Source organism: Parasteatoda tepidariorum, chromosome 2, assembly GCF_043381705.1.
Source record: "Parasteatoda tepidariorum isolate YZ-2023 chromosome 2, CAS_Ptep_4.0, whole genome shotgun sequence".
Classification (NCBI taxonomy): Eukaryota; Metazoa; Arthropoda; class Arachnida; order Araneae; family Theridiidae; genus Parasteatoda; species Parasteatoda tepidariorum.
Window position 1 is genome coordinate 71,269,538 of NC_092205.1, and position 24,529 is coordinate 71,294,066.

The window sequence follows — 24,529 nt, forward strand, 5'->3', positions numbered from 1 at the left end:
CGACAATATTTTATGGGTTTACGATTACTTATATTCAACTCCATAGCCTTGTAATTTTGAACCCAGTCCAGAAGACAAGGGAACTCCTTGATCGAGTATTGGAAGAAATTTGCGCTCGTGGAGTACTTTTTGAAGGAACTAACCCGTTACATAGAGAAGAAAACCACAAAACCTCCCACGGTTAGCCTGACGGCAAGGGGGCCATGATCCGTCTAGCACTGAGGATATTTCACGTCGGCAATGTGGTCGGTGCAAGCCGGATGAGAAATTCGTATCGACTGGGATTTGAACCCGGTTCGCCTCATTGGAAGGCAAACGCTTTATATATTTAATTTGGTGAAGACTGTGAATAACGATATAAAAGGTCAACAACGAAATCGATGGAGTAATGCAAATATTTGTATTAATAAAGGGAAAGCAGTCAATGAGTTTATTAAAGAACCAAGTTTTTTAAAAGTAATTGCTCTAAGATTAACAACCCACGTATGCCATCAGGTTCTCTTAACAATTCTCTGAACAAATAAAGTATTTTTTCTTTTCAATTTAAAATTCAATCAGAATGCATTTTTTGTTCTCATTCTTATCATGAGTTGCTTTAACCCCTTCCTTCTCGCTCCCGTGAAAATGACGGGGTGAGGTTTCGCCCTCGCTCCCGTGATATTGACGGGCTGGAGTGTTCAGTAGTAACGCACCAATAAGAATAAAACTAATTTTTTTCTTCTGCCCGGAAACCATTTTATTTCTAATTTTACACACCAGATGGCAGTATCAGGATATTTTTAAGGTAATTGTAGATAGTCAGTTTATTTAAAACTAGATGTCAGCACGAATCAAATACATAATACAAATACAAAAGCCAAAAAAAATCGGCACTTTCATGACCGTTTTCTTGAAAATTAACCGATAGTTAAGGGGTTAAATTCAAATTGACGTATATATGACGTATATAAATTGACCTTTTTTTTAACTGCTTTAAACCTACTATCGTAGTTTATTTATGTCTATTGAAAAAAAGTTTATGTGCAATCGGACAGCCAAGTGGTATTTAGTAAATTAAAACTTTCGCTTAGAAATTATGATCTTTGAGCCGGATGAGAATGCAACCATACCTAATTCGGTGAATTTTGTCCTCCCGAAGAAGAAGAAGAAAAACATGTGAACATCTTTGACATAAAAACGTGTACCTGAGAAATTCGCTAGATATCGAAAGAGATAAACTGGATTAATTCATGTATTTGAAAGTGGGCCTTATCAATAGATAAAAATGACACTGAAGAGTTTTTTTTAACTTTCTTCCCAGTTGTCAAGTTGCTTTTAAGAGGGTAGAAGAGATACCTGAAACACTCAATTTCGTAATCTTTATTAATTCGGACCAAAAAGAAATGCAGTTAACATATTTTTTTCTCTTAGAATTATATATATCTTTTTTACAGGTAAATCTGTCTGATTTTGAAAACTGAAAAAACCGGAATACGCGTTAAGTGCTGTAGTGCATAAATATTAATTGATATACAATGTAATTAATATTGTCATAAGAAATGTGATTGGAAATTTGCTAACTACAATTCTAGCTATTATTACAAACTGTACCCCCCCCATCCCCGTGGCATTTATTTAAAACATTTAAAACATTACATTTGATGGTCAACATTTATACCTATATAATTAGACAGAATATATTTAAAAGGTTAAAACAAATTCAAGCTTGTGAGTTACGTTTTTAAGGTCTAAGGACCCTTACAAATTTTACTACCCATATCACTTTTACTAATAGAGTTAACAACTAGTTTTCGAGATTCAATTTCATCTGTGTAACATTAGGCTCATAATTTAAATGAGATGATTCTAAAGTTAAAAAAGTTGATAGTTTGAAATTAATAAAAGTAGAAAAAGCCCACAATTATAAAACCGGAATAGGAGTCAAAAGTTAAAACAGTTGAAAATTTAAAAGTAAAGTGGAAAAAGTCCACAATGAAAAAACCTAAACAAGAATTAATTTAAAAGTTTGGAAAAGCCCTGTAATACAAATTATTAAAACATGGAGGATTTTTAGAATGGATAGACCAAGTCGAAAGGCAGGAGATAAAATTGGAGCAGGGTAAAGCAGTTAAATCACATTGTAAATAACATTAAAATATGTAATAAGTTAAAAACATTAAATAAGTATGTGAAAAAGTTATAAAATAACATAAGTTAAAACGAGTTTGCTAAAATCAAATAGATGATGGTTCACTGGTAAAAATTTATAATTAAAATCAGTGGAGAAATAGTCAGTGTTAACGACTCGGTGAAGGGCAGAGTTGGATAAAAATGTAAGAAAACTTAATTTTGATTACGACTGTAATCGTGATTACAACAAACAATTACAGTATTCAATTAATTGTAATCGTGATTACAGCTGTAATCGTGATTACAATAGTCGATTACAGTAATCAATTACTTGTAATCAATTTTTATCAATTACTTGCAATCGTGATTACAACTTTCAAAAATTTTGATTACAGTTATAATCAGGATTGCAATATTGATTACAGTAATCAATTACTTGTAATCTTGATTACAGCTGTAATCAGGATAACAATATTGATTACAGTAATCAATTAATTGTAATCTTGATTACAGCTCTAATCAAAATTTTGATTACAACTGTAATCATGATTCCAAGTAATTGCGATTACAAGCAATCACAACAAAAACCATTAAGGGTAATCACGATTGCAAGTAATCTAAATATATATGATTACATGTATTCTTGATTACAAGTAATTGATTACATAGGTAATTATCTGTAATCAATTACAGTTGTAATCGATTACTGTAATCGACGGCCAATTCTGGTGGAGGGACGGTTACTGTTCAGAGTTTATTTGGTGCTGTTTTATGTTAAGTGTTATTTAGCATGCCCTCTAGGGCAAGGGTGGCGAACCTTTATGCACCAGCGTGCCATTTTTTCTAAAAAATTGTTTAATTTGGTCATAGACGTGCCGTCAAACAATTTTGACTTCGTGATTATTGGGAAAGAATAACACTATCTGCTATCAACTCAAAACTCTTTATTTACTATGAAAAAGAATACATTTCGCAATGTCTCAGTTATACGCGTAATTCAACTTAAAGTAACATCAGTGAGACTTCTGTTGTTGCAGATTAGATGACAAATAACTTATATTAGGTTGTAAGACGTTATTTTAAGCAGGTCTGTAAATTTTTTTTTGCTAGTTATTTATTGTTAGCTTGTTTTTTATGGTAATTAATTGTTTTTTGGCATTAATTGTAATTTTTTTGTTAATAATTGTTTATTTTTTTATGTTTGTTTCTGTGAATTTTAATTTAATTGGTAAATTGCTTTACAGTGAACTTCGTGATCGGTGACGTGCCCAAAATACTATGTGGTGTGCCATAAATGGCACGCGTGCCATTGGTTCGCCATCCCTGCTCTAGGGTGTCCTCCAGGATGATCATGTGAGCTGATTTTTATTCGTACACAAATAAAATACATTTTTCATACATTATTTTTGATAAAGTATTGTAGAAGTTAAAATTGCATTTTAAGATATCAAAAATTTAAAAAAAAAAAAGAAAATAAACTTGTCCTTAAATATATATTTAGTTCTAAATATCAAATTTATAGTAAGTTTCAAATTGAATATATGGAGAATTAACGAAAATTTGCACTGTTTCTTGTTCGTACACTAATGCTAACAATTTCTCATTCATTATTTTGTTAAAGTATTTCAGAAGTTAAAATCTTATTTTGGGATATCAGAAATTATTTTTTTAAAACAAAATGCTTTTCTTAAAATGTAGCTAGCTGTAAAATAAAATTTATAGCGAGTTTCAAATTGAATATATAGAGAGTTTCAATTCGAATTAATAAATCGAAAGAATAAATAAATCGAAATAGTTGGGAGTAAACACGAGGAGTTGATAGGAAATGAACAAAACGAATTATTATGGAGTTCCAAATAAAGGAAATGGAAATTGAATGAAAGCAATTAATATAGAGTTATAAAAAAAAAAGGATCAGAGTTTCTGAACTGCTTTAGCGTCCTCAGTTCCGTACAAGTGCAAAATGAAAAAATAAATTATATCGAAAACTTTTAATTTAATTGGGGATTTTTGCATATTTATATGCGATTTTAAACTATCAAGGGATTCCCTTTATATTATTCATGATAAATAATTAAAAATCCAAAAACTATAGTTAGATGCTTAGTTTTTTTAAAACTGATTCGTATTCTTGAATCTCGATAAATGTACGAAGTAATCACGTGAGAATTGAAAGCATGCGCCGCCAAATCTTGAAAATTGTTTTTACAAAAATCTCATTCGCACGTAGGAACATAGTTTCTAAGCGAAATATTTTAAAAATATTTCATGTAATAAATATTTTAACTTTATTAAACTCTTTGTTTTAAGAGAAATGTAAGATTATATATTTTAGCACTATGTTAAATGAAAAACTTGAAATAAATCTGGGTCGGGGGTTGACAATTTTTGTAAAGAGAAGCTCTTAAATGCTTTTGTAATCTGCAGAAAAAAAATTTAATTTTTCAAAAATTATTCAAGAGCTGTTTATTTCACATTTGAATTTTTTAGCGCAGTTATAAATATTTTAATTATTAAAATTTTTGTTTAACAAATTCGATTAAGTTTACGATTTTAACCACACAAAATTCTCTCAATTCTATAGTATTTTCCGGATTCTAGAATGCGTCGTAGTTTATCTCGATCTTTTGAAATAAATATAATAAAACTTATTCGATTACTAAATACTTCAGTTTAATAAACGAATTTTATTTAAAATGTTATTGTGAGTTTTCAAATGATTTAAAAAAAATTTAAAAACTCTCAAGTTATCTACAAAATCTTTTTCTTTAAAATATTTCTAGTTCTTTTGAAGTTTTAAGAAATTTCCGGGAAACACGGTTGTAGTTACTTCTTTGTTAAATATCATTACCTAATTTATCTTTTCACAAAAGAAAAAAAAAGACAGCTGGATGATTGAAAAAAACATTTCGGTGAGGGCGCGCCAATCATCACCACTCTTTCGTTAGGGCAAGACCGGCAGAAACGTCAGATAAATTGTTTGCCACGAAAGATCGTCTGCTCTCATGGACGTTCCAAAGTTATCGTCTGCCGTTCGGAATAACTTATTCTAAAAGTGATTTTCAGAGAGTGGTAGGAGGAGTTATGCGACCGGGTTGTAACCGAACATGAGTGCTGAAGTGCCAAAAGATGGAAATATAATACAAACTGAAAATGATTGCCTGGACAAATATGAAAATCACATAATAATAGGTAAATAACAGTATTTTTCCATTATCAGTGATAGCTCCTCAAAAATTATTGTGATAAAACTTTTTGATCTCTTTTTTTTTACACCTGTTGAATTCAGAACATTTCTTTTCGCTTTTAGAAATTATTACAGTAGAAGAATTTCATCGTTTTTCGTTAAAAATATAACTTTACACTCTAACTTATTCATAGAATTAATTTTCCCCGTATTCTTCTTATTAAAAATTTTAATAAAATTGATAGAGCGTTTTGAAATTAATGAACTATTTCATTTAAATTGTGTTGGATATTGAATAGAATTGTATTTGTGTTGGATATTGAATAGAACTTAGTATTGAACACGACGGAGGAAAATTCGTTAAACTGTTTATTAAGATTGATTACAAATATAATTCATTTAAGAATTTAATTATTTTTCTTTATAATATTATTTTCTAGTTTGTTCATGGAACTAATTTTTCTCGCATTTTTCTCATTAAAAATTAAAAACAAATTGATAAAGCGTTTTGGAGTTAATATACTAATTTTCCTCAAATTGCGGTAATCGATAAAATTTTTCATTGAGTATTTGTGTTGGATATGGATGTACTGGATTGTACTGGAGAGAAAGGCTATAGACTTGGCTATTCGGAATATTTGGGTTCGCTTTAAGAAATTTTCATCGTAGAAGAATTTAATTATTTTTCTTTAAATTTATATTTTCAGTTTGTTCATGGAACTTTTTTCGTGTTTTTCTTACTGAAAGTTTTAAAAAACATGGTAAAGCGTTTTGAAATTAACATACCTTTATAATTAAATTATGGTGATGGATAATATTTTTTATTAAGTATTTGTGCTGGATATTGATTAGAACTAAGTATTGAACACGAAAAATGAAAATTTGTTAAGGTTCATATTGATTGTAAATATCTGACATATGTAAAAGTTCTTTTTTTTCAGCGCAATTTTTGTTCATTTCATTTACAATTTTATTTATAATTTAATTTTTAGTGTTGATAACTTAATCTGTATGACTTCTAACTTTTGTAAAAGGGTTAGGAAATTCTAAAAAGATGAATTAAATAGTGTTTTAAAATATATTAATTTTCACGATGTTATTCATTTCTATATTCATGAGGTATTCATGAGGATTCATGAGGATTTCTATATGCATGAGGTAATTTTGTGTTACTGCTGTAAACTGCTAAAAAATGTTTGCATATTTGCAGTATTTTCAATTATATATATTAATAGTTTATATTTAGAAATAATATTTGCAGTATCTTATTATATATATTTCAATTATATTATAAATGAAATAATTCATCTGGTTAGTTATAAACATTTCCTTTTAGAAAATAGTTTTGCTTAACTTTAAGTAAAAATTCGACTTATTTTCTTTGTTCTTCGAGGAATAAAAATTATTTGTATATTTCCCAATTACAGAAAAAATTTATTAAAATTCTAAGGGACATTGTAAATTAAAAATTTTTTCTAACAAATCATCAATCACAATTAAACTTCCTATTTATTGCGTGAGTGGAAATTATTTTTAAACATATTTTACATTAATTATCATTGTAATTCTTTAAAATAATTTTAAACTATTTATCCTTAAAATTTGTAGAACTAATATTATTTGTACGTCTTCCAATTTCTGCAATAATAGGATGAAATAGCACTTAACAAAATCTTGTGTTGGCGAGAGCTTTTCCGAGTTATCGCCAATATGAACATCGATCTCTGTAACCGATAGAACGAATTTTTATTTCTCGATATATTGGTGAAAAATATCAATATTTAACAATATATCGTGATGTTTTTCAATTTAAAAAATGTTTGATTTTTTTTTTACATCTGCCAATATTTTAGTTAACAAAATAAAATTTATTAACACTCCGAAAAATATCGTAATTAATTAATATAACTATGTTAATATATCGTATATAATGTAATATATACGTGTTATATATCTATGTTAATATAGCTATTTTAATATATCACAGACCGACCTGTGTAGGGGTCAGGGAACAGACTTTGCATCAGAAAGGTTCTGGGCTTGAATCCCGGGCAAGGCATGGATGTTCTTTCATTCTCTGTAGTATCTGTTCTTACTGTAGGGGCAACGTTGACCCACCTAATATGGTGCCCCTGAAAGAGTGGCCAACTAATCTGACCTTCAGATGCCTGTATGACGAAAGGTCATTCTCCAAGTGGGCATTGTCCCGCAGTGGACTGATCGTTAAGACACGGTTCCCAGCAGATCACCGAAATCAAGCATCACTGGCTGCGGTCAGTGTGTGGGTGGGTGACCACTTGGATCAGTCTGCGTAGCGACCGAGGGTGTGCGGTATTGGTTCTCGTTAGACTGTTGTACCGTAAAGTGCTCGACTTCGCGTGCAGGTCGTTGGGCTACCGAAGCAGGGGTTCCATCCATAGAGTTGAAATAGTAGGTAGAGGAACCAAGTTCGCTTTATTCCTTCCGAAAAGACACGCCACAGATAGCAAGCAAAGAGTTACAATCACGTGACGGAAAGAGCGCAATACTTGGCGCAGTATCACAAATGTTGGCGCACTAAGTTTTTAAACAGCTTTATTTCGATATTACCGATGCGCAAATAATCGGAGCATTTGAAAGAGAGAAAAAAAATATTTTCGTTAATCATATTTCTTTAATATTATTAAATGGGTTTTTAAAACATGAGGAGTTTTTTTTCTCTTAACAAATAATTTTTAATTAAAGTACTGCCTTTATTTAAAAAAATTNTTTTCGTATTTTTCTTACGAACGTTTTAAAAAAACTTTAAAGTTTAATTGTGGCAATCGATAAAATTTTTCATTGAGTATTTGTCTTGGACATAGAGTTGTAATGGATAAAAAGGCAAATTTATAACTTTGCTTTTCAGTTTGTTCATGGAACAAACTTTTTCGTATTTTTCTTACGAACGTTTTAAAAAAACTTTAAAGTTTAATTGTGGCAATCGATAAAATTTTTCATTGAGTATTTGTCTTGGACATAGAGTTGTAATGGATAAAAAGGCAAATTTATAACTTTGCTTTTCAGTTTGTTCATGGAACAAACTTTTTCGTATTTTTCTTACGAACGTTTTAAAAAAACTTTAAAGTTTAATTGTGGCAATCGATAAAATTTTTCATTGAGTATTTGTCTTGGACATAGAGTTGTAATGGATAAAAAGGCAAATTTATAACTTTGCTTTTCAGTTTGTTCATGGAACAAACTTTTTCGTATTTTTCTTACGAACGTTTTAAAAAAACTTTAAAGTTTAATTGTGGCAATCGATAAAATTTTTCATTGAGTATTTGTCTTGGACATAGAGTTGTAATGGATAAAAAGGCAAATTTATAACTTTGCTTTTCAGTTTGTTCATGGAACAAACTTTTTCGTATTTTTCTTACGAACGTTTTAAAAAAACTTTAAAGTTTAATTGTGGCAATCGATAAAATTTTTCATTGAGTATTTGTCTTGGACATAGAGTTGTAATGGATAAAAAGGCAAATTTATAACTTTGCTTTTCAGTTTGTTCATGGAACAAACTTTTTCGTATTTTTCTTACGAACGTTTTAAAAAAACTTTAAAGTTTAATTGTGGCAATCGATAAAATTTTTCATTGAGTATTTGTCTTGGACATAGAGTTGTAATGGATAAAAAGGCAAATTTATAACTTTGCTTTTCAGTTTGTTCATGGAACAAACTTTTTCGTATTTTTCTTACGAACGTTTTAAAAAAACTTTAAAGTTTAATTGTGGCAATCGATAAAATTTTTCATTGAGTATTTGTCTTGGACATAGAGTTGTAATGGATAAAAAGGCAAATTTATAACTTTGCTTTTCAGTTTGTTCATGGAACAAACTTTTTCGTATTTTTCTTACGAACGTTTTAAAAAAACTTTAAAGCGTTTTGAAATTAATATACTATTTTAATAAAATTATAGTGATGGATAAAATTTTTCATTGAGAATTTGTGCTCGATATTGAGAACTTAGTATTGGACACGAAAGATGGAAATTCGTTAACTTATTTGTTTAGGTTCATATTGATTTTAATTATCTGAGATATTTAAAAACTCTTTTTTTTTCAGAACAATTTTTGTTCATTTCAATTGTAATTTTATTTATTATTTTTAGCGTTACAAACTAAATCTGTATGCTTTCCAACTTTTGTAAAAAAGCTAGGAAATTCTAAAATGATGAATTTATAGTTTTTTAAAATAGATTCATTTTCACGATGTAATATAGTCATGCCTGTGTGCATGAGGTAATTTTGCGTTACTTCGAACTCCACTGTAAACTGCTTAAAAAATGTTTTCATATTTGCAGTATTTTCAATTATTAATAGTATATATATATAAATTATAATATTTGCAGTATTTTATTATATATCTTTCAATGATATTATATATAAAATAATTCCTCTGGTTAGTTAGAAATATTTCCTGCCTTTTGGAAAATAGTTTTGCTTTATTTAAATAAAAATTCTACTTATTTTCTTTGTTCTTCGTGGAAAAAAATTATCTGTATATTTTTCAATTACAGAAAAAAAATTATAGAAATTCGAAAGAAAATAGTAAAATTTAATTTTTTTTAGAAAATCATCAATCACAATTAAACTTCCTATTATTTGCGTGAGTGGAAATTATTTTTAAACATATTTTACATTAATTATCATTGTAATTCTTTAAAATAATTTTAAACTACGTATGCTTAAAGTTTAGCTTCCTGTCTCATTTGTAGAACTAATATTATTTGTATGTCTTCCAATTTCTGCAATAATAGGATGAAATAGTACTAATCAAAATCTTGTGTTGGCGACAGCTTTTCCGAGTTATCGCTAATATGAACCTCGATCTCTGTAAGCGATAGAACGAATTTTTATTTCCCGATATATTGGTGAAAAATATTGATATTTAACAATATATCGTGATGTTTTTCAATTTAAAAATATGTATGCTCTTTTTTTACATTTGCCAATATTTTAGTTAACAAAATAAAATTTATTAACACTCCGTAAAATATCGTAATTAATTAATATAGCTGTGTTAATATATCGTATATAATGCATAATGTAATATATACGTGTTACATATGTATGTTAATATAGCTATGTTAATATATCATCGACCAGCCTGTTTAGGGATCAGGGAACAGGCCTTGCATCAGAAAGATTCTGGGCTCGAATCCCGGGCAAGGCATGGATGTTCTTTCATTCTCTGTAGTATCTGTTCCTACTGTAAGGGCAACGTTGACCCACCTAATATGGCGCCCCTGAAAGAGTGGCCAACAAATCTGACCTTCAGATGCCTGTATGACGAAAGGTCATTCTCCAGGTGGGCATTGGAAAAAATAAATTTAATATTCGCGATATTACAGTTTTGATTCACTATGTTCTCGATATTATTGTATTCGATAGTTATAGTTATCAATAGTGATCCACGTTATTTTTGTTTTACATATATATTTATTCCTTTCATGAATGGTAACAGTATTGTTATATTTGATACATGCATGTGTTAGCGATATGTATGCATTAGCGGTAGCCGTGCATACGGTAATGCATTTGCGGTTCCCGTGCACATAGATGTATCAAATATATATGTGCATTATCAGTAATTTGTATAAGCCAGAATTTTGCCTTCTTCCTCAAGTTGGCGAATTTGGCTTTGTTGTACCTTTAACCGATAAGAACCAAAAAAATTCTAAAGAAAATAGCTACATTGTGAAATAGTACATTGTGTTTTTTAAACTCCGTAAATAGAAATTATGTGCATACAAACGTAAAACTCCATAAACCCATTTTATGTTACGTGCACGTTTGTAAGGAACGGTTAAAAGATTGATGAAATGTTTGCAATATTTTGCATTGATTATTAATGTAATTGCTCTCTAAAATCTCTGCAGACGATTTTAAAGATATTCTTTAGAAAATTGTTTGTCCTTAATTTTAAAATTCAACCTTCTTCCTTTTTTGCTCTTTGTGAAATTAACATTATTTGTATGTTTTATTTTCCATTTCAAAGTATTTTAAATTCTGTATAATATCAAAACATAAATAAATACTGACATTATTTTGTTAAAATGATAATCACCATAACATCTCAAGGTTATTTAAAAGTTTTTTTAAACGAGATTTTTTTTTCTGTTACATTATGGTACATTATTTGTATAACTTCTGGTTTAAATTTTACGCAAAGAGGTAAATCTGAAAAACGCTAAAATTGAGCAAATTTTATATAACTCTCGAATGATATAATTTCCTAATGCATTCAATTTTGTTCGAAAATTATGAAAAAAATAATTCTTGAATGTCAATTTCTCACATTTTTGTTAAACTAACTACTTTATACTTTGTATGTTATGTAATAAAATAATGAAATATTTTAAAAAGTAAATTAGAAATTCTAATCATTATATACAATGTAATTTGACTTCATTTTACGTTCTGTAGTGCTAAAAATATTTAATTTGCCTAAAATATTTAATTTCTTTTATAATTATCAAAAATGTAATGAATGATAAAAGGTCGTTTTTTCTAAATATTGATTATCTTAATATGTATTTCTTCGCTTATTTGTGTAGTTATCTACATATTCCAAAAATTTAAGAATGGTTTTTTTTTAAAGAGAAAAAAGTTATAAATGTTGTAATATTAGCAACTTTTAACTAAATACTTATAAAATTGCATATTTTATGTAAAACAATTATTAGAACATAATTTTATGATCGACAAAATATGCAGTGAACGATGTTTTGACGATATTTAGGAAATCTTTAAATATTTAAACCCTGTTTTTATACACTAATATATTTAGCCGATTCATAAAAATATATATTTATACAAAAAGGAGGTATTTTAAAACTTTAAATACTATTATTGTTATCAGTATATTTTATAAAATTTTTAGTACTACTTTTTGGAGTAGAAAATCGTAAAACAAATAGTACTTTCATAAATTGTAATAAAAAAGAATTTTTTTTTGTCATTATAACAACTCACGTTTATTTTACTTGCTTAAATTATTCAGAAAAATGTTAAATGTTTACTTTGAAACACTAACGAACTTCTAACTGATTTAAACATATTTTCAGCAAAATTATTTCCTTGACTTTTTTTTATTCTTAGAGAGTTTTATTCTTAAATTAAATGCTCCTTTTTTCGAAATATTTAAAACGAATCAATCTAAAAAATATATCTTTTTATGAAATTTTCAAGCCCAATACAGTATTAAATTACGGGTAAATTTATATAGACCTTAAACTGTAATCTATATGAGATTAAATTTTTTTTTTTTGATTTTTCCGTTTTCTACAAAACATGCTCTTCGGAGATAGTGATTTCTATAGTAATTAAATTTAATTTTATAGACATGAATTTATTAAATGTTGTTAAAGTGCTCAATTTTATACAAATCATTACGCACGACAGAAGTTTCATGTTGTGAACTCAATAATGTACTATAGAAATAAATAATATTTAAATAATTAAATTATTTTCTAATATTGCTGAGTAAAGGTAACTTCCCTGTGCGTAATAATTGTCATGATTTGTTAATATTGTTTTTTTTTTATTTATAAAATTAATTTTCTTTGTGTCTTTTTTTTTCGCCTTTGTGGAATGATTTTTAATTTTTAAGCTAATCTTTGGTAAACACGGATTTTGAAAACGTTATAAAACTAATGTTTATCATAGTGATACTATACAAGGTATAATATTTGATATTCCTTAATCCTGATGTCCTTTAATTTTTGATATCCCTGTTTCTGGATCTTAAGAGATTAAGAAAAAAATAAGTATAAAGGTAAAAATTATCTCATAATAAAAGGATCGCATCATGATAGTTACATTTTCCCCTGTGTGTAGAGTTAACAAAAATTTATGTTGCGCTTTTTGTGTAAAAGTATAGTGACTGATATTTTTATAAACATTAAACAATAAGCATAATGAACACACATAAATAAGCATAATATGTGCGCAAATAAATGCTTGCAGCCACTATTGTGTGGAAAGGCGTACAGTGTACAAAAAAATTACCCTGGTTTACTTTTGATGTAATGATCGGATTTTCACGCACTAGAACTCTATCTTAGAGGTTCACGGGCATGACCACAAATATGCTAACTGATTAGTGCAGACGATATTTTAAGTTACGAAATACAATAGAAAAACGTACTTTCTCATTAAACATACCTTTTTTCAGCTAACGACTTTTTAATATTCGATTACTCAGGAACTATTCGACCGATTTCGCTCAAATGTTTGATTTTGCTTTACATGATTTTTAAAATTACATTCTTTTAAATGATGTAAGAAATTGTATACCTTAAAATTTTAAATTATAATTAAATAATAAAATAATAAAAAAAATTTCTTAAAAGTAATTTTTTTTTCTTGGGATTTTGCAATTATTTCTGGATAAAGGAATTGTATTAGTGTGTGAAATTTTTTTTCAATTCACTTAAAACAAGTCTAGAGATATGGTGAAATACGAAAAAAGTAAAATTAACATTAAGATCTCCAAATTTTGGACTGCTCTCTTGATCAAACTATTGGGACCATACCCAGATTGCGGCTACCCCCTATATTTGTGTGGGGGGGGGACGTTAGAAATTTGAATTCGTCGAAAAAAAGGCATGCTTATTCAGAGAAAATACGTTTTGTGTCTGATTTCGTAACTTAAATATCGTCTGCACAAATTATTTAGCACGTTTGAGGTTACCCCCTCGAAGTATTGAGATTGAATACTAGTACATATTACGTATACAGAACCATTCGATTGAATACTTGTAATTTATGAATTATGTTTGGTTTATTTGCTTTATTTTATTTCCATGAAATGCTTGGATGTTTTTTTCTTGAATGTCTAGTTTTGATGAATACAAAATTGTTTTTGTTTTCAATCTTCGAAATGGCAACTTGATTGTGATAATTTAAATTAACTTTATTTTTTTTGTTATTAAATTAATTTCTATGTTGAATATAATACATAGTTAAATTATGAACAATTTCCATCCATTTTTTAAAAAAATAGAAGAATGAATACGCATAAGTATTATTTTTTTTGTTGATAATTTATAATTGTTATCTTCTTATGCGTTTATGGGAAAGTTTATCACGTTTTATAGTAGAGTTCATTATGTTTTATAATAAAGTTTATCCTGTTTTACAGTGAATTCTAAAAGGAAATTATCAGGAGCAAATAAAAATATGTCAAAGACACTAACTTCTTAAGGGTTTCTTTTTCATAGGTGAGAGTTTCTTTTCAATTTCTTGAGGGTTTCTTTCTCATAACTACAGCAACAAACGCTTCCTGTTTAAGTTATTCAGGGGGCACTTGTAACTGAGACAAGGAGAAACTTCGGAAAATGCATTGCTTTGGCTCAGTTATAGGTCCTCAGAAAGCAAATCTTTCTCTGCAACTAAAACTTTCTTATTTTAGTTAATAAAAACATAAGGAAAATATTTAAAGATAAAAAATGAAGTTTTTAAAATGTCACACAACTTACGCCTGTTTATTCTAAACAAATTAGAATAAAATAAGTGTCTTGTTATTGCTAAATCTTTAACTACTTTATAAAGGGCAAACGATTTCAAAAAAAGCAAACAATTTTATAAAAAAAGCAAACGATTTGATAAAACACAAATTTCCGGATTAGTTTTTTTAGAAAACTATCTTTTTGTGTAAATTATTTTGCAGTTTCTGTGCAAAATCTGAGATTTATGGAGCCCAAAAGGCCTGACAAAGATTTCTCGTAAAATTTAATTGTTATTTTTAACAATGATAAAAAATTTAAAAAAAAATGGAACCAAAATCTACTTTTAAATTAAGAATATAATTCTCGAACTGCTTGTACATTTGTTCAAAAACTCAGATTTAATGAAGTTAAAGGACAGGCTTTGTATTTCTCATTTAAATAGCTTTATAAATGATTAAAGAGCGAAAAAAAGCTGTTTTAATTATATCAATGACCAGCATTTCTCATTCTTGACAAGTCTCTTTTTAATCAGGTTTTTTTCAACGTTTGATTTAAAATAGAAAAAAAGGCCCTTATTTTTCTCCTTCATTTTTTTCTGCTCATTCGTCTTAAAAGTATTGCCCAGAACTTCACCACTACTACTAATTTTTATATGGGAAAAAATACAATTATTTAACATATTTTATGCATGATATATTTATATGTAACACGACATTTATTTGATAAGAGGAATCATATTATATTTTTATAAAAACGTGTCTGTCTTTTTCCTAAACAAGCACGTTTTTAAAGAGTAATAATTAGAATTTTTACATTTTTTGAAAACTTAAATTTTGGTGTAAGATCATTAATAAGTATAAAATAAAACTTTTGCTCAGAATTTAAGAGTAATATTTTTTTTTTATAATTTGGACCATTTATTTGAAGATAATTAACTTTGTAGTTGTAATTCAGTGCCTTAAATGCCAGAAAATAATGTACAAATGAATTTAATATTGAAACTTTGGGTTATTATGAAATGTAAGGTAAATTTGCTAAATATAAGTAACTTAAAAAAATTATCATTTTTTTATTTAACTTATAAAACAATTTAAGTTTTAATAATTTTCACACCTAAAAATTGGTAAACGAAGTGAATGAAATTTTGAAATAATAAGTATAAAATGTTTAATTTTCGAAGCATCATCTTTTTTTGGGAATGCAGTTGATATAAAATGTATAATTGAAGAATTACTATTCTGTGAAAAATTGCAGATCAAATTACTTTAAAAAGTATCGGCACTCAGGGTGCCTGTATTTTAATCTTTAAACCCATTTTACTGGAACAAAAGAAATCTGATATAGCGTAATTTTTAGAGTAATAATTACTGTAAAATCACTCTAAATAAATAAATAGTACTGAAAAAATGACAGTATAATGTTTAAGAGTAAAAATGGATTTTACGGTAGAAAGGAGTTTACAGGATTCTCTCAAAGTGTTGATACTTAATACAGTAATTTGACACAGTAATTGAATTTTTACAGTATAGGGCATTACAGTAGAAATTAAATTTTTTTTCCAAACATGAAATTTTTACAAGAAAATGTTTTACAGTACTTAAGTATTGTTTTCAGAAAGGAACTTTTACAAAAATCCAAAATTTCTGCTGTGAAACAACACAATCTGCAGAAACGCCAGGTTATCCACATAAAAATATTGATGTTTTTCACTTAAACGTGATTGAAAATGTGGCTTATCGTTATATTTCTCTAATTCCTACAAAAGAATAAATGAGACCGAAAACAAGTAATTTCCATTGGAAATCCCCAATAGATGGCCTGTTTTTAAACTCATCGTTTCGAATATATTGGTCAATAAATAGAAGAATCATAGATTCAAATAAAAAAGTAATGTTTTGTTATTACCATAGGGTTACTGGAAAATCTATCGTTTTTTATTAAACTTTTCAAATTGTTTGCTAAATGGACAAGAGAAATCAAATTTCGTAAAAATCACGTTTCTTTAAAATTCAAATTCTTGGAGACTATTCGACCGATTTTGTTCAAGTTTAGCATTTTGCCTTAAAAAATTGTATAAAATTAACATTTTCAAACAAAACCGCGTTAAGTTCACCATTAGAAAATGCTCTTTCACTACGTCAAACTTCAGCTTGCATTTCTATGGATTACAGAACAGTTCACCCCGTCCAGTCCTGTTGATTGCCTCATCGGGGCGAGGGGGTGTTACTGGGCAGAATGGGTGAAGTATGTCGGAAATTTTACTCTTGGTACGACTACCCTAGTCGGGAAGGCTATTCCATTATGCCCAGCTAAAATCCGCTGGCGAAGTCAGCTTTCCAACTCTTGGTGCTCCAATCTTCAGTGACCACGGAAGCTACACTCCTCTTCTACGACTTCGATTAGATGTGAGACACAAGCTGCCTCGGCCATTTTCTGGCAATGAGTCTGTAGACTACCTTGCTAAAAAGTGTCGCAGCTGAGACTTTGTTTTCTCTAGCATCCCTGACTGTATTTCCGCCTTATCAATCTACGCTGTGTCGCGGTCTCTCCTGTTCACCACTGGTATCAGATTAATCGCCCTGGTTGTTCCCTGTCCCTCCAGTGCAGCAGAAAAGAGGAGACTGACTTCTCGTTTTCGCAGTGCTCATCTGAAATCTATGAAATACAAGAACAAAGTAAAGTTTTACCCTACATGTTCTGAGAAGAGTTTGTCAAGCTACAACCGACCATATTCTCGACTGCCTTAGTCTTCCTACATGGGATCTCTTGTGGATCCCCTCAATGTGCTTGATATGCTCAAAGTTGCTGGTGCCATGGACTTCGCCATGGCACCAGCAACTCTGCCTTAGACTTCGCCATGGTACCAGCAACTCTGCCTTGGATTTAGCTTAGCTAACAATTGAGGGTTAGCAACAACACAGAACTGTTCAAATGGGATTTTCTTTTATTCCGATTTAACAGTAAATAATTCATTAACAAAGTTTAAAATTTAAAATTTTGCATTTCTCCATTTTTTAACCATTTTTCATGCACCTTTTTAACTACACGTTTTAAGTCATAGCTTTTGCGCAGCTAAACAAAATGTAATATTAAGTTGCACTCTCAAAATAGTGGCGACGTTAGCCCTTACGTTTTTCAATATGGAGAGATATCGCCCTAAATAAGTGAAGTGGTTTTATATAAAATTAACAAGATGTTATCAGAGACTATACGTGAGGACATTAATAGAGCATATTAAAACACAGAAGCATTGTTTTTAAAATTTTGATTCATTTTCCAAACATATATATAAATCATTGAGCACTGAAACTCCAGCTCTCAATATAAAATTTTTCACCGAAAGAAACAGCAGGAAAAAAAACAATATTTGACCAAATCATAACACTTTCACAATTCCAACATCTGAACAATCTTAATCCAGTCCCTGAAGTTCCAACATCTTTTCTAATCATATTTCTTCCTCTATCACCAACATCATATCATTCTTTAATCTTTCTCTGAGTCCAACATCTGAACAGTCTTGAACCTTTCTCTTTTGACACAAGGATGTTAATAACACTCTAAGGGAAAAGTGACTTAAGGCAAATATAAAACCCTTATCCGATACATTTATATTAGTTAAATTTTAAGATTAAAATATCAGAACTTGCAATAAATTAAAATTTCATCAATCCTCATTCATACACTCATTCATACTTTCATTCATACTTACATAAATAGAATTCTATGTACCCTTGCACGCCAATTTATATATCATTTACACATTATACATACATTTTATATGTATTTCTATGCAAGCAGACTTAAATTTAAATGTAAATACACTATGTAATTTCACATAGTAAATTAAATTAAATTTTTTAATATTATTTTGTAATTTTGAAGAAACAAATCGATGAAAACTTTAATTATTGCAAGAGCTTAGCAGTTAATTAAAAAATTTTTGAGGCCAGGTGTGTAATTTAACAGTGATTTGGCATAAAATTTAGTATTACTATTGTACCCTATGAAGTAATGACTATTTCACCCTATACTTTCTCTATTACTATTGTCTTGTTGCCTCAAGTGCACTTTCCTCTTACCTTCAGTTTAATGTCATTTGGCTCAGTTTTGACCAAATCATCATTCGATTGCAGTTCCATTTATATCAATCGTATCTTTTCTTTAAGACAAACCAAATCAGTTCTTAAGTTGACACACATTCCAGTTCTTCTATAAATTTTGCAATTATTTTCAGTTTCCTGCTTTTTTTTAAAATGGTAACAAATATGTACAAGCTTAAAGGATGGAAGTAAAATTTAAGGTTTCCCACAACTTCCACCACATGTCATTGAACGTAAAAGAAATCTGCCAACAGCTCGGAAGATTCGTCTCAAACGTCTATGATTTGGTAACTTTTTCCGCTCCTCCACTAAAAGCGTTTTGCTGTTGCTCCATTCCAACGATGCTGAATTATCTCTTGAATGATCACCTACTTCGTAGTTGTCTGCAACACCTTCATCTAGTTGTAATTGTAAAGGGATATCAGACATTGATGAAGTTTCACTGATGCTTGATGTTACATTTGTCAGACAGTCTTCATGGCCAGCATAGATCTGGTTGCTGTTTGTGATTTCCATGTCTGAGATTTTCATTTCCTCCATTTTTGTGCTAGCCTTGATTTTGCTCGATACTGAAACTTCTTCAAGATGACCATCTATTTCACCTCTATCTGCAACACCTTTATATAGTTGTAAGTTTAAAGGGATATCAGCATTTGAGGGAGTTTCACTCATGCTTGCTGTCTCATCTTTGACAAAGAGATGGTGTGTCAAGTTTTCTTCAGCATAGACAAGATCTTTTTCTTCGTTGACAATTTCTTCAGCATCTGGTGTGAAATGATCATTATTTTGCATCCATTGACTGCAGATTGGCCTCATAGTCTCTGGTTGGTCAGATCTGGTATCATCGTCTAATATTGTCTCATTATTACATGTAGTAAAAATATTCTCAATTCCTGCATCATTAGTTGATTCATCAAAGAATTTAGAAGACTGGCAACTCAAATTATTGGAACTTTCACTGCGTGCCTCAATGATTTTCGCTCCATTCCAGCTTTTCCTAAATTTTTCGTTCCACAAGACTAATACCAAACTGGAGGCAATCGCAAGTGAAAATCCGTGCCATTTCAAATTATTAGAAGAAGATGCGCGAACTAAGCAATATCCTATTGCAAATAAAGCAGGGATTTTTAGGAAGTGTTTAAGCATTCTAATGGACGATGTTGAATATTTTTTCCCCTCGGATCTAAACGAACGCAACCTTTAAGAAGTCAAATTACGAAAGAAATTAAACCAACAAACATATTACACTTTACATCGATTGACATCTTAAACAATGTATTGGAACAATGAACTCAAAAGAATTTTCTCTGTTAAGTTTAAGAATTTTTTTTATTAACAATAACTTTAAAAGTTTCATTGTTTCTTTTTTTATTGTTTAAAAAGATTAATATGGTATCAATTAGGAACTATATATATATTTCTACTACCATATCTTCCCTACTATATCTGTGGAATTCCGCTCTGCTCACCAACCCCTATAATGATCTCTCATCCGCTTTTGATATATTTTCCTTAAAATTAGCCATTTTTTTATTTTATGGGTTAATTAACTTTAATTTCTTTTTTCTTTACTTTTTACTTTACGCTTTACTTTACTTTATGCAGTTCATAAAATTACGTTTTACATTCAATTAAGCTTCACTTGATTTTGCGCTTTACTTTACTTTTAACATAATTTTTTACTTTACACGCTCCATAATTTACACTTTACTTCACTATTTTACGTTTTACTTTACTTTATCCTTAACGCTTCACTTTTTACTTTGAGTTTTAACTTAGTTTTACGTACTTAGCTTTATGCTTTCTTTTGCATTGCTAAACGCTTTACTTTATTTAACTATATTTTACTTAACTTTTTCCCTTACTTTAATTTTTACTTAATATTTTACTTTTTACTATATGCTATACTTTTCTTAATATTTTTGGCTTTAATTTTTACCATGCGCTTCTTTTATTTTATTTTTTGTATTATTTTTAAAAGTAACGTTTTCATGCTGGCTAATAAAATGTTCAATAACACGAAACAAAATGCCCTCCATAAATAGCGGATAATTTAATGGCCTAAATTACGAGGCTGGTTAAAGAGCTGTAATACTAGAATTCTGGGTACCCTATATCTCAACTCATCCCTTTTCAACAACATCGAAGACTTTAAGCTCGAAGCCATTGAATTAATAATCTAATAAAATAATAGAGATTGATCTATATAACTCTACCGTTGCATAACATATCAAATTGGAATCGTTTTTTTTTCTCTCTTTAGTTGTTTATACTTTTTAAAAATTTCTTTATAATTGTTGTGGTTTATACTCAGCAACTTCTAATCTCTTTTTCGTATTTTTTATTTCATTTATTCATTTTTTTGTCAATTTTTGCTTGAAGTCAAGCGCGATTGTAAAATAAAAATTTCAACAAAAAAAAATTTGAATTGGGCAAAATTTACTAAAAAAGCACTTAAAATTGCTATAACTTTCGAAAAAATTGGCCTACTTCGACAAAAAATCAAGTTAAGTGTATAACTGAAAATGACCATTTAAACATGTCAAATTTTAACTGCATTTCTGCTGCCAGTAGGGTAGTTTTTCCCTACAAGCTTATCACTTAATAATTCTTGAATTAATTATCGAATGTTAATTCTTTTTATTCCATTTTACTCCCGGTACATTTTGTTACACATTTTAATAATTTCAAATATATAAGTCTCATATTCTTTGTGAAAAAACAACGGCGGTGGCCAAAGTAAACTTTTAATTTTCATTATGCAAAAGAAACTGACCACCTTAAATAACATTTGATCTAATGATAGGATCTTCACGTTCTAGGACTCAATCTTAATGGCTCGAGAGGGTGACTTCAAATATGCTAATTAATAAGTGCAAACGATATTTAAGTTTCGAAATCAGATACAAAGCGTATTTTCTCTGAATAAACATATCTTTTTTTGACGGGTTCAGCTTTCTAATCCTTAAAATATTGGGGGTAACCTCAATCTGGGTAATGTGGTTGAAATAGTTTTGTCAGGAGAGCGCTTTAAAGTTTGAGCCCTTTAATGTTAATTTTACTTTTTGCGTATTTTGTTCTATCTCGAGAACTTTTTAAGCGAATTGAAAATTTTTTGCAAGCAATCATAAAATTCGATTATCCAAAGATAACTCCATGCAGCGAAAAATTACTTTTAATATTTATTATTTTTTATTAATTTATTTAAGAATGATCGGAAAAATATTGACTTGTAAGATGTACAATTTTTTGCTTCATTTTAAAGAATATAATTTTACATGGCAAAATAAAACATTTGAGTAAAATCGACTTAATAGTTCCTGAGAAATTGAATTTTAAATAAATAAAATAGCAGGCATTTAAAATTCAAACTCTCAGGAACTATTTCACCGATTTCGCTCAAATTTTGGATTTTGTCATGTAAAATTACGTACTTTGAAATATTGTAAAAAACTTTATACCTTACTATTGAAAATTTATTATTATTTACTGGACTATTATTTTATAAAATAATATAAAATAATAATATTTTTACTAAAATTTGTTGTATATGAAGGCACGAAAAGTACTTACCCACTCTATAAATGATTAAATATGTAATCACGTAATATTCTGAAGGTCAAAATTATTACTCTGGTTTAACTCCATCGTGTGCTTAAGAAACGGTACTTCCAAACAAATTAAGAACTTAACTAGTTGTTAGTTTTGCAAGAACTCCCAATTAACTCAATCTTTTATTCTAGAAGCTTTGTAAAATATTTTGCACATGCAAACATTGAATTAGATTCCCATTTTACAAAATTGAGTAGTGTTGCAAAGAAAATATTTTTTTCTTCTGTTTTTTTTTTCTTTTGTCTATATTGTCATCCCGTTATTTCCCATTCTTTTTGTTATGTTTATTAAAGTTGCGTACTGATCCGATGGCTCGAATCAGTGATCCGAATCTGGAATTCGAATTGCGATTCTAATCAGGATTGATCGGATCAGTTGATTTTATCCAAATAGATTTATATTATAATGAATTAATGTTTTTTGAATTTCAGGTTTGTTTCACTGTGATGCTATGACATATATAGTTAAAAATTTCTTGTAAAACTTAAAAGATTCTTGCGCATTCATTATTAAGGATTTAAGATTTCCCAATCAAAAAATTCGATGAATTCAGATAAAAAAATATAATAAAGAGTAATACATTTCTTGTGTAGTTACTTAAACATAATTATAATGAAAAGTATTTATAGCATTTAACAATGTGTACAATTATTAGACAAAAGATAAAAGTATATTTATTTGCTTGATGGAATTTATTAAGACGATATAATAATAATATTTTTTATCGGTATTTAGTGAAGGGAAAAAGAGTGCTAGGGTAAGTCAACAGCGCTTAGAATCTAAGCTGAATAGTGTTTTGAAGCATTTGATTCGAATCACGTGATGCACAAATAAGCCGTTAAGTTATTCGAATTTGTGATCCAAATTACTCGATTTGAATTGAGATCTGAATCAATTTGATTCGAATCACTGATCTGAATCATTTTATTTAAATCAGTCATCCGAATTACTGATTAGAATCACTTGATTCGAATAGTAATCCAAATCACATCATTCGAATCAGTTATTTGAATCACTTGATTCAAATAGTGATCCGAATCGCATGATTTGAATCAGAGATCCGAATAACTTCATAAGAATCATTGACTAGAAACACATGATTTGAATTACTTGATTCAAATTATTGATCCCAAAATGCATGATTCGAATCAGTGATCTGCACCACTTGATTCGAATAGTAATCTAAGTCGCATTATTCAAATCAGTAATCTGAATCACTTTATTTGAAGAGTGATCCGAATCGCATGATTCGAGTCATTGATCCGATTCACATGATTTGCATCACTGATCCGAATCACTTAATTCGAATAGTGAGAAAATTGTTTGATTAAATCAGTGATCCGAATAATTTCATTTTAATCATTGATCCAAAACACATGATTCACATCACTGATCTGAATCACTTGTTTTGAATCATTGATCCAAATCATTTGATTCGAATCATTAGATTCGCATCACTGATCTGTTTTGTTTGATTCGAATGACTAATCTTGACTTGAATCATTAATTAAAATTACGTAATTCAATCAGAGATCTGAGTCATTTATTCGGATTCGGCGTTACCGAGCGCAAACCGAATGTTTCACTGTAATTTGCCTCATATTCTATTTTAAAAATAAACTGACCGAAATTATTTATTGCTTAGAACTGTCAAAGATATGCTGAGAGTAGAAACGTAAATATTTTTGAATATAAAACGCGACATTCGAACAATAAATGGCAAAACTATATTATAAGAACAAAAAAAGTTTAGTGTGTGAAGAATTAAGAAAAAAAGTACAAATCACCTTCTTTTTTCTTTCTTTTTTTTGGAAACAGCATTTAAAAAAAAAGAAGAAGTATATCAATTGAAACAGGAGACAACATTAAAATCTCTACCGACTGTCATCTAAATTAAAGCAGAGCAGACAATCTGTCGATTGAAATTTAATATTCTTGTCAATCGTCAATCTGTCCTTTTCGAAATTTAATATTCTTGAGAGCTGAGAGGCTGCAAAAAGAGGAACATCGGTTGCTTCCGATAAAAAAAAAAGTAGTGATAATAATTGT

General features: G+C 29.0%; 1 protein-coding gene across 2 annotated transcripts in view; it reads left to right on the forward strand.

The window, feature by feature from the left end:
* The first annotated feature begins 5,073 nt into the window (after window positions 1-5,073).
* LOC107454469 (corticotropin-releasing factor receptor 2) overlaps window positions 5,074-24,529 on the forward strand; it is a 154,271-nt gene continuing 134,815 nt past the window's right edge. For both annotated transcript variants that reach the window (XM_016071676.3, XM_016071677.3), the window contains exon 1: window positions 5,074-5,301. In XM_016071676.3, the coding sequence (XP_015927162.1) occupies window positions 5,217-5,301 (85 nt within the window). In that variant the 5' untranslated portion in view covers window positions 5,074-5,216. The remainder of the gene's footprint in view (window positions 5,302-24,529) is intronic.